Source organism: Triticum urartu, chromosome 6A (genome assembly GCF_056163025.1).
Source record: "Triticum urartu cultivar PI428250 chromosome 6A, HENAU_Tu73, whole genome shotgun sequence".
In the NCBI taxonomy this organism is placed as follows: Eukaryota; Viridiplantae; Streptophyta; class Magnoliopsida; order Poales; family Poaceae; genus Triticum; species Triticum urartu.
In genome coordinates this window covers 9,036,249-9,048,088 of record NC_141878.1, presented here as the reverse complement: position 1 = coordinate 9,048,088, position 11,840 = coordinate 9,036,249, and the positions used below count along the sequence as shown (strand labels likewise).

Here is an 11,840-nt window from a genome sequence, read left to right as displayed (position 1 = left end):
TTTGTCCCTTGGTCGGTGCTTCATATGGTATTTTACTATCTTGTCAATTGACGTAATATTCACTCATAAATGGGTATTCCCCCCCCCCCCCCCCCTCAAAAAAATTTGGGTATTTCCCAATTAATGCTCCAAATATCCTTCCCCTCTGGGTCCAAGGAGGAGGATACCCATAGGCTCCAACATCACTAGCAATGACCCCGTACCCCGTCAAAGAATAAGGCATTCAGACAGAGGCCTCGCTACCTCTGACCTAGGGTAGGGGCTAGGCCACTACGAACCTTGGGAGACCAAGCGGCAACAGCAACGCGTAAGCATGCCGTCGCCGAGGGAGGGGAGAGGGGGGGGGGGTGGGTGGGTGGTGGCAGCGGTCGGTAGGGTTTCCTTCCGAGTCGCTTGTAAGGCGACGCGGAGCGGGAGAGCTAACCACTTGTTTATCTCCTGCTTGCTTTTTTCCACTTTGTAGTTGCACTATAGTCGTCAAGAGCTTTGTTAAATTAAAGTGAGGAGTGTAAAGCCTTGTATTGAAAAGTAAAAAACTTTACCCGTTCGAACAATAATCCACTTTGACTAATCCACGTGAATTATTTCCAATAACCTATCTAAAGTTCACTTGATTCTAGTAAAAAGATGAAGAAAAATGGAAGAAAATAGCGAACTATGTCCTCCTCCTTTGGGTGCCGAGAGACAGTTGCACCTTAATCACCTTGACGCAGCGGCTCATCACACACTCTGCATGATCCGTGAATCACCATGCTCTGTTTCTTCATCCAACGCGAGCTTGGAATGTGACGGAGGAGGCAGCTTGGGTTTGCTGCTCGCCTCGTTGCTCTTCCCCCAGAGGACCAAGTAGAGCCCCACGACCACCAGCGCCGACCCGACCACGCTCCCGAGGTGGAGCTGCTCGTGGAGCACCGTGACGTTGATCCCGGCGGCGATCATCTGGATGAGCGGCATGAACGCTGTGGTGAACACCGGCCCCCGCCGCTCCACGCACCACGACATGGCCAGGAACCCCAGCCCGGACCCCACCACCCCCACGAACAGCACCGTGATCGCCTTCAGCGCCGTGTCGGGGAGCCAGACCTGGAGGGTCATCGCCTCCGTCGCCGCCCCGACGGCCGCCATCTGCGCCGTGCTCAGCAGGAACATCCACGCCGTGCTGGAGTACAGAGCGGGGTACTTGGTGCCGATCTTGGACTGTAGTATGAACCACAGCGACCAGCTCGCCGAACCTCCCAGCAGCGCCGCCGACCCAATCGCCCACCTCCACGCACCACCACCATGGGCACCGGCAGTAGCATGGTGGTCCGTTGTCGGCGCCCCCGTCAGGGCCGGGCCTTGGTAGAGCGCCATCAAAATCGCTCCGGCCAGCCCCACGGCCGTGCCGGTGAGCTTGGCGGCGCCGGAGCCGGTAGCCACGTCGAGCTTCTCGATCTTGAAGGGCAGCGCCAGCAGGAAGGTGAACATGGGGGTCATGTTGATGAAGGCGCTCGCAAACGTCGCCGTCGTGTACCGCAGGCCAAAGAAGAAGAGCCACTGGGTCAGTGACGCTCTGCCATGCCATTGCCATGCATTAATTAGCATACGAAATTTAAGCTCTGTCAACACTTGTTACTCTTGCTATAGTTAAGCAAAAGAGATTAAGCTCTGTCAACACTTGATGTAATTAAGCAAAATAGATTAATTACCCGAGCAAGGCACTCAAGAAGAGGTAGACGAAGATCTCTGTGGTCATCTTAGGCCTAGTCTTCCTACATATATACATCAAAACCACATAGAAATTAGCAAACTCAGCATCAGACACTAGTATCTTGTGAAAATATAAAAGCTTTCATTACTCCTGGTATATATTTGCAACGACATAATTAGTGCTGACACGAACCTCTCTTTGAAGTAGGCGATCGGGGCGAGGAAGAGCGTGGCGGTGAGCTGGCGGAGGACGATGAGGACGGTGGTGTGCATCCCTTCGTTAAAAGCCATCTTTGTCAGCGTGTTCATCACCGCGAACACGGTCACCACCGCCAACATCGTCACTATAGGCTTCCAATCCATTCTCCTCTCTTGATCAACGCAATCAAGTTTACTGGCTTGATATAGGTGAGAGGGGCTTTGTCTTCCTTTTCAAAAAAAAAGCTATATGATGAGTGTGATACTAATTAACTAACGAAACTAGGTCCTGGATTTATAGCAAAAGACATACTAGTGGCAGGGCTATTTATGGCCTCCACTCATGCCCTGCAGACAATCCGTGGAGATCCATGTGTACAATATTCTACAATTTAACTAGTTAAATCAGCAGTACATCACTATTTGCTTTAACTTTGTGTGCAATATGTTCGGCCAGGCATGACTGGTATAGTGGCATTAGTTATCTAGTCGGGCCATCCAAAAGTTCTAATGGAACAAGACATTATCATCTAGCATTATAAATGGAAGAATTTGTGCATCTAGCTAGCTTTACACGAATTAGCTAGCTAATTTAGTTCCTTAACTGATAGCATCAGACATGTTTGTAGTAAGACTATTAAAGGTATCAACTCATGCCCTGCAAATAATCTATGGATGTGCATGTGTACAATATTCTATAACTTTAATGTTAAATCAGTACAGCAATATTTGCTTTAATTTGGGTGCGCTGAGGAATGCTATATCATTGTGTGTTGGCCCATATGCATGCACGACTAGCATTAGAGAAACTCTAAGAGATAATCTAAAAAGATAATGCCTAAACCCATTTTAGATGCAGCCCCTAATACTTTTTCAAGGATTTTTAGGGTGCATTGCTTGGACAAATTTCACAGAAGTGTAGCCCCAATACCTCCTCATTCCCTTACATTAATCGGACATTTCTTGTGTGCGCCAATATGTTCAGCCATGCATGACTGGCATACTAGACCGGCTATCCAAAAGACATTGTCACCTACCAAAGGAAATTTAAGGATTTGTACACCGAGCTAGCTTTCTACTCCCTCCTTTCCAAATAAGTGCCATGGTTTTAGTTCAAATTTGAACTAAACTAAAACCATGCCACTTATTTTGGAATGGAGGGAGAACTATTTAACTAGCTAGTTTATTTTGATAACATCGGAGATGCTTGTGGCATGGCTTTATTGCCAACCTTTTGTAGTCTGAGGAGGGGAACCCGTCGGCTCTCCATACTTTGATGCACTAGCTATTTATTACTGTAAAGTATTAGGTCATACAAGGAATAAACATATCTCGAGCTTAGAAGCTACGCCAACCACAATAGGGATTACGTTTCACAGATATGCTACATCAATCCTATTGCTAGACTGTCATCCATGTCGGTTGAATAAGCCTACGCTACCATTTCCAATTCATTACACTTAAAAGACCAACGAATCCAGCACCCCCACACGCTAAAGTGAGTACCAACAAGAAGTTGGAAACTTTCTTATTAAAGTAAATTTGAGTTCCAAATATCCCAGCTTAATCATAAAGCACACCAAGGTGGCATATATTGATTTCAGAGAAAAAATCCACAAGTATGAAGATTACACCAATACTCGTCTAGATCCTAGGTTAGATTGATAGTCATTAAATATGGCAGGTGGATCCAGGTAGTCCACTTATCACTAGTCAGGATTGCAATTTTTTTCCCAAGGTGGAAGTGCGGGAAATAAGATCAATGATGACATTGGCCACTTTTCTAGATGAATAAGGGTGTGGGAGAAGGAGATCCATGTATATGTGTTCATTTGTACGTCATTGTAGATTTGCTCATCATTCTTATAAGAAGGGTTAAGGGGGATGTGTTAATCGATGGTGTTGGTGTCGGGGGTTCCATTTTCTAGTGTGTCGAACAATTCTTATAGAACCTGGTATGGAATAGGCATTGAAATGTGAATCAGATTCTATGGATGTTTGAACAATTATCCGACCTCTAGATTAACTTTCATAGGAGCGAAATATTCAGCTATGTGCGAGCCAAAAAAAAAAAGCACAAAGATCAAAACAACTGAATTTTTTTTGTTGCGAGCCAGGGTCGCTTCCCTTTTTTCACATGTAAATTTCCATACATTTTTGGAAGCCCCTGATATTTCTGAAAAGAATGGACTACTACAGGTCCATGTTTTTCTGTCAGAGTGGCAAACATAAATGAAATAGGTCGACTAGGTGGAGTATTATTCGTAGACCGAAGGACTGAGATGACCTTAGAGTGGAGAATTTGTAGGTTAAAAATAAATGCATGCTGAGTAAGTGGCTCTTTAAGGTGCTCATGCGCATGGTGTGTGACAAGAATTGCAAGGGACAAAATATCTTCACAACTAAACACTGTCACGGAAAGTGGCGGACCTAAACAAAAATTACCAAATGTCCACTTATATGCCAAAGTATGTATAACTGTTTACAAGGCGCTAGCGCACTAAGTATTGGTTCTAACCGTGAAGCAATATATTTCCCCTAGCTAGTAAGAGCATCTACAGCTGGGCGCCCAAACCCTCCTCAAACGCTCGGACGGTCCACCCGACCACTGACCGATCACGATTTTTCAACCCAGACGGACGCCTCAAATGAGCCTCAAATGCCTGGTCCGACAGGCAGCCCTCATATCCGGTTCAAATATGGGGCGGATATGAGGGCGCCCAGGCATGCCCACCACGTCGTACCCTGCCCATGCTGGCCCACCCGACTCCACACATATTCGTCCCCATCCGCTTCCCGGACCAAACCCTAGCCACTTCACTACACTCCACTCCACTGCCCTCCACCAGCCGAGCACATCTCCGGGGGTGTCCGGCCGTCTCCAGCATGGCAGACAGCGGATCCGACTCCGACCAGTCCGGATCCGTCGACTGGGGTGTCATCCCATGCGGGTTGGAGGAGGCAATGGCGGTCCACATTGCACTCCGCCGCTCCTGGGAGGACAGCGCCCGGCCGACGGACGGATCTGTCTGCCGCGGCTCCATAGCATCGGCTGATTGGGCGCTCGGGTCCTCTGGGGCTAGATCATCGCGGTCCCGACAGGCGGAACCCCTCTCCTTCCCCATCACCGGTCAGGCAGACTATGAGTCCCACCGGGTACGGGCGGTCGCCGTGGGAAGGAGAGGATAAGAGCCACTGAGGCCTTTATCCGGCGGAAATGGTGGCGGCGAAGGCGGCTGATGCGGTGGCATGGGCGTCCGCAGAGGAGGAAGTCATTCGCGCCCGCATTATGAAGAACCGGCAGCGGAGGAATGCGTGCGCCCTCGCCCGAGAGCAAAATCGGGCGGACTGCGCCATGGACGGACTGCCACTGAAGGAGGAGGAGGACAGTGACGGCGAGGACGGCTCCGGCGACGAGCAGATCCGTCTCGATCCCTACTGCGTCTTCGACCGGTGCTTCTGCGAGAAGGGCGGCAAGGGCGCTGGGAAGGGCAAGGGCAGCCGTGGATGAACTCCACAATAGCCAAACATGCCATATTTTGATAATACGATGGCATGTTTAGTTAGTAGTGATGGAGTAGCCAGACGATGTGTGTGCATCAATGTAGTTGCATGAGTTTGTGTGGATTTGAGATATGATAATTGAGGTGTCCGGATGTGGATTACATTATTTGATGGGTGCCTGCGAACACATCCGCGGGCGTTTAAGGGACCGGATTTGCTCATCGTGACTGTAGATGATCTAAGATAGCATAGGTCACAGTGTCAAAGAGGAGTTTTTCAGCAGCAGATAGATATGCTCCTTCATCGTTTGAAAGGTTCCAACATACGCTTGTGGAAGATTATTTGGTTGGGAGACAAGCCACTTAGTCAGCAGTACCCAGCACTCTATAACATCGCCCAACATAAAAACATGTCTTAGTGGCTAAAGTGCTGTCAACAGTGCCTATGGATATTGGCTTAATGCCTAGCAGACAATCGATGGAGATGCATGTTAACATTGTCTCAATATTCTTACTACTTAATTCGTTAAATCAGTACTAGTACAACACTGTTTGCTTTAATTTTTGTGCGCCGAAGAATGATGCATGTGTGTGTAGGGCCAGGCATGCATGGCCGGCATTCATTCTGCAGACCATGCATCCGAGGCAATGGAAGAAGAACCTCGTTATCGTATCTTCCAAAAGGAATGGAAGAATCTGTAGCTTTATGCGAGGGAGAAAGAAAGAGAGGAGACTAAGGCTAGATGCTTTGAAAAGGAAAGATATCCAGCCGGACTCAGACGTACTTAAAACGTTGAGATATACATACATTATTACTATTTTGGTTTATTCCAAGCAAAAGAAGGCGCGGTTTATCAGTTATCCTCCGGGTTTCCAAAAATTTATGGAAAATACATGCATGTAGGGAAGACTTCACTCAAAAGAAGAGGAGAAATCTGGTGTATTTGTTCCTAAATAGCCAGCTTCTTCGGTGATTTTCATTAAAGAAACCACCTCCCAACTTACAAAAGTTCTCCCAAGAAAGAAAATCTTGAAAGGCTTTAAGAAAAATTCGGGTGGAAATGTGGATACATCCTGCGAATATTGTCTCATATATGTTTGTCTACGGAATCGAATGCTTAATTTATCTTGTGAGAATTGTGTCCTTAGGCCCAGATTTAACACATGGGGTGACGACCAATAACACATCAGCTAGATCCGCCAGGCACTAACATTCCCCCCGTAAATATATGTATGTTCTTGACCTGACTGAATCTTTTAAATATTGCGTAGTGATTTTTGTGCTCTGCAAAAGGAAAAATAGCATCCTTTTGCGTCAGTAGCAGTAATATTTATGCTCTTGCGAATCGATCAAGCATCGCGTCAGTAGTAAAATATTTAACCAACCAAAAATAGCATCTAGACGTGTACCACTGAGAACCAACGAAGAAAATAGAGGACGGTGCAAGATGATCAAGCACGTGCTTATGCTGCTAGCTACTAGATCGAGCTCCTCCATTGGTGACAAGAGATAATTAATGTGATTCACACAAGCTAAGTAGAGTGTGAGGTAAATTAGAAAGGTGAATGCTACTTTTTTAGCACTTCTGTAAAATTGTTACCTTGTGTTCTCTTCGCCCCATTTAAAGTTCACTGCCACATTTACCACAAAATTGTTACACTGGGTTACCCCATTTAACTTCTTTTTTTTTGGCTGGTTAAACCTACTTGTCGGACCAACGAGGTTGATGCTACTTTTTTAGCACTTTTGTAAAATTGTTACCTTGTGTCCTCTTCGCCCCATTTAAAGTTCACTGCCACATTTACCACAAAATTGTTACACTGGGTTACCCCATTTAACTTCTTTTTTTTTGGCTGGTTAAACCTACTTGTCGGACCAATGAGGTTGATGACTTACCAACTCGAAAGCACAACCCTCAAAGCAGGGCCATTGATTCCATTTGGTCGTGAGGAGTGTGCCAAAAATGAATAAGGGTGCCAAGTGGCGCAAAGAGGTGACCACAAAACTCCCTAGCAACGACTGCTGGATTCACCACTAGGTAGGGTTGTGCGTGTAGGAGGACACACCCAGCCGGTTTGCACTTCCGAATTCGAATAGTTACCAGGCACCTGACAAGGTTGGCCTCGCAAGTGGTTCGAGCCGGTCAGAATTCAGACAAATTGTTATATTGGGCTAAAGATGACAAAATATAACGATTTTGATGTAAGACGTGGCAAAAATATTTAAAAGGGATAAACACCGCCACAAATGTACAAAGTGGGGATCAAAACATGGGATTCACTACTAAAGTAAACTTATTGAAATGAATTTTACAAAAAAAAATCCACCTGAATTAGCAGTCCATCCTCATTAAATATATCCAAAAGTGTATGGTTGCTTCATGACTGGACTAACCCCTTGCATGCATATGGACATAATTGAGTTTCTTCACGTTCTAGTTTGACTTTCCAACAAACAAGAGCAATCTTTCTATTTTAGCAAATATAAAAAAATAATGTAAGCAGGATGTAAGCGCTAAAATATTATACTTATACTGAGTTGAAATACAGGGAGGATAAGCGGACTGTAGCTAAAAAGCCGTACGGGCTCTAACTGCTATTGTGCGATTGTGAGGTGGACAATTAGTTATAGATGTTAACTACTCCCTCTATAAACAAATACAGGAGGTGACCTAAAACATCTTATATTTATTTACCAGAGGAATTATTAAATTGGTTATGGATGGCATCACAATAATAAGATATATTGGACAATTAACAGCATTCGATCGTACTCAAGAAAAAACGAGGAACTGATGCTGCCTGCCGGCAAGTACTAATAAATGAGGAACGTATGGCTTGCAAACCAAGAAGAGCAGAAATAGAGCAAAGCAGAGGCGGTGGATGGGAGCACTCATTCGATCCTGTTTGTCTATTCAAAGTCTATCAACTATCATTCGCGAGCGTATTGATTTGTTTCAGCTTTCGGAATTGGCACCTCAATCCAATGGATGGACGGAAACATATTAGGTACGTGCTCTTGTGTTCTTCCTGTCTCTTTTCGGAATACGTATCCAGAGGAAGAGAGAATCCAAGTACGCCGACGGTACTGTTTTGAATGGACTAAAATGACATCCGGCGCAAGAAGTCTCTCCCGAATCTCTCGGCTTTATGCCAATCTCTTGTTATGTGGACGTGCATCAAATCTGCCGTCCGGTGATTAATTAACGCCGGAACTTGCAAGATAATGGGAGGAAAGAAGCAAGCTACGAGTACTAATCATCAACGGAGTAGTACATTGGAAGAACATTTCGAAATATGTTAATAATAAAGGGGGTAGTGCTGGTATCTATGCCCTGGCAAAAAGAGATATAATATTTTTATCGCAGATATCCTGGAAATAAATAAATTCGATAATCAGACCCTTTTTCAGCTTTTGAGTTCGGAATATAATATAGAATCTGGTTATATAAACGACGCGTCCCACCTACGGAAATGTTGTTTTGCATCATTTAAGAAGATAGACAGAGTTGGTTAATCCACTATATACATTTATCATTTTTTAATGATTACATACGAGATTACTTTTTAGAATGAATTAACAATTACTAACCTTAGCTGCAGCATCGTTCTCTTTGTAACACCCCGGTCAAACCTATCAGTTCACTCATCGGTTTCATGCCGATACGTCGGCCGGCGATCTAGGCTGGCGTCACATATCAGCACTAGTATTTTCTCCCCCGCAAAACAAAACATTAGTTTTTTCTACGTAATTGTTCCCCCTCATACGTATCCGAGATCAACTTTTCAGTCAGTCACCCATTCTTAAATTGGTCTAAGCCAGGGCTCTTGAAAAGAAGATGCACCTTGTTGATATAAGTAGTTTATCACTCCTATTAAGTTTGGTATCACTGTTGGAGTATAACGTTCGACCATCTCCCATAGTTCGGACTTTTGGAGCAACTGGCTGGTGCGTGAATTCTACATGGTATTAAAGCTAAGAGATCTTAAATTCAAGAGCCGTCTGACACAATTAAATTGCAGCCCATTTTACTCCACATTTAGGCCTGAGAGAACTACACGTAATGAGGAGTAGAGCAGTTTTCTTCTCAAGCACCTCGTAGCACCGGAAGCAAAACTTTACTTCTGTTGCACTATGAGAGACGAAGCACCTGTGCAACCTGATCTCAACAAAGAAAAAATTTGGTTTTTTGTAAAAATAAAAATAAAAAAATAGCACAGTACTGTCGCAAGTGCTCATACATATACGCGTATACACTCACTCTTATGAACGCATACACGCACACTTTACCTTATGAGCACCTTTAAGGGACTGAGCCGGCATATCATCTTGAGATATTACGAAGTTACCATAGACGCATCGCAGTCGACAAGAAAGTCTCCTCCCACTAAACGTGCATCGTCGAAAATTCTGAAGTAAATCCAAGATAAATGCGAGCATCAGAATTTAAATCCTGATGAACTGGGGATACTATTGTCCACCTGACCATCTAACCACAGGTTGGTTTGCAACTGTTTTTTCTACTTAAGGCACCCATGTTAACACTTGCGCTGTACATGACCTTTTTTTAGCGGTATGTTCTACAGAACCATGGCAGCTATACACCGCTTGAAGTGGGTAACACGGCGTGGATTAACCGCTGGTGGTCGTGACGCTGACAACTGTGATAGCCTCGAGCACATGTCTACGTTGGTGTCCTAAAAAAATTAATTCTTTTTCATTACTTTTTATTCCACTTTATCACTAATAAAAATTTTTAAACAAAGTGTTCACTTATTTACAAAAAAAATGTGTAATTTCAAAATTGTTAAAAAAAATAAAAATCATGTAATTTGTGTAATAGCAGCTGGATCAACACTTGGGCCCATCCATTAACCTCTGGTGATAGTGGCGCCGACAGCAGTGCAACTTTCTCAAGCGCATGCACGTGTGGGTCGAAATAACTATTTTCATTTTCTCATACTTATTATTTCATAAATGCTTAGGTAATTCAAAAAATTTTTCACGTATTTTTCATATGTTCATGACATTGAATAAATTCCATGTATTCTCATGCAATTAAAGAGTTAATGGAAATACGAAATAATTAAAGTACTCTATGTATAAATTGCATGTTTAAAAAAATCATGTATTTTATTAAAGTTTTCATGAACTTTTAAAAATGTACAAACAATTTAAAATGTTGATATATTTAAGAAATGTGTCTATAATTTAGAAGTATTCACAGTTTTTCAATAATTGTTCATGTAATTTGAAAATGTGTTCACGCATTTTAAATACGTTCATATCTTTTAGCGAAAGGTGATCATGTATATTAAAAATATTCACGTAACATATAAAACTGTTTTTGTATCTTTTTAAGACATGTTGAATTATATTTGTAAAAATGATCGTTTACATTTAGAAATATGCAGCTCGGCCCATTGGTGCTCGCCTAGACGACCCGTTATTATACACATATTGGCCCAATTTCAAGCGATGCTTCATATAGGCGAAATTTTTGACAACAACTAATCAAGGAGTACTCCTTGGGCAGGCCCCGCAAGGGCCACTTTTGGAGTGCGCCACTTCGCGCGTTCTCAGCCGCTGCCACGTGTCGTGTGCTGGGTGCTCCCTCGGGTTTAAAAAAAATCTATACATGTTTTTGGCTTTATTATGATTTTTTTTGGGGGGGTGGGGGGGGGCTTTTTGGTTTCTTCCTGGTTTTCCTTAGGTTTTGGACACAAAATCAAATGGGGAGAAAAAACTTTTTTTCCTTTTTTTTTCTATGACAGGCACAGATTTGCTTTCGCGAGGGCACAATTGTGCCTCTCAAAAAAGGAAAAAGTGTGTTTTCTTTTTTTTCTATCGCGAGAGGCACATATGTATTTCTTGTCTTCTCATGGAGGCACATATTTGCTTCCACGAAAGGCACATTCATGCCTCTCGGAAAGGGGAAAAATGCCTTTTCTTTATATCTTTACTTCCGTGAAAGTCACACACTACTAGGGAAAAGCCTAGCAGTAGCGCGGGTTTTTGGCCTAGCAGTAGCGCGGGGTGCCGCGCTACTGGTAAGGCGCTATAGCTAAAGGTTAGAAGTAGCGTTGGTCAACACACGCTACTGCTATAAGTACTTAGTAGTAGCGAGATTTTCGTAACGCGCTACTGGTAAGTACTAGCAGCGCGCCTCTGCGCCCGCGCTACTACTATTATTGCGTATTTTATTTCTTTTTCATTTTATGTTGTATTCGTACAGCATTATACAAGTTTCCATACAGTAGCAATTTATAGATTGTTTTTACATCATAATGATTTATTACATCACTGGGTGAAAGAACCACGGATTAGTTTCAAGTGGATGGATCCATCCACTTGAAACTAATCCGTGGTTCTTTCACCCAATGATATAATAAATCATCATCATCATCATCATATCATTAACAACTTACCATCATGACATCATTGTCATA

At 43.6% G+C, this 11,840-nt stretch overlaps 1 protein-coding gene across 1 annotated transcript; it reads right to left on the bottom strand.

Moving 5' to 3' along the window:
- Nucleotides 1-471: 471 nt before the first annotated feature.
- Nucleotides 472-2,194, bottom strand: LOC125514066 (WAT1-related protein At3g30340). Its single transcript, XM_048679314.2, has 3 exons — nucleotides 1,883-2,194; nucleotides 1,689-1,751; nucleotides 472-1,552 (listed from the first exon to the last, which is right to left on the bottom strand). Exons 1-3 carry the CDS (start codon nucleotides 2,050-2,052, stop codon nucleotides 721-723), a joined length of 1,065 nt encoding a protein of 354 aa, XP_048535271.2. The 5' UTR covers nucleotides 2,053-2,194; the 3' UTR covers nucleotides 472-720.
- Between the last annotated feature and the right edge of the window lie 9,646 nt (nucleotides 2,195-11,840).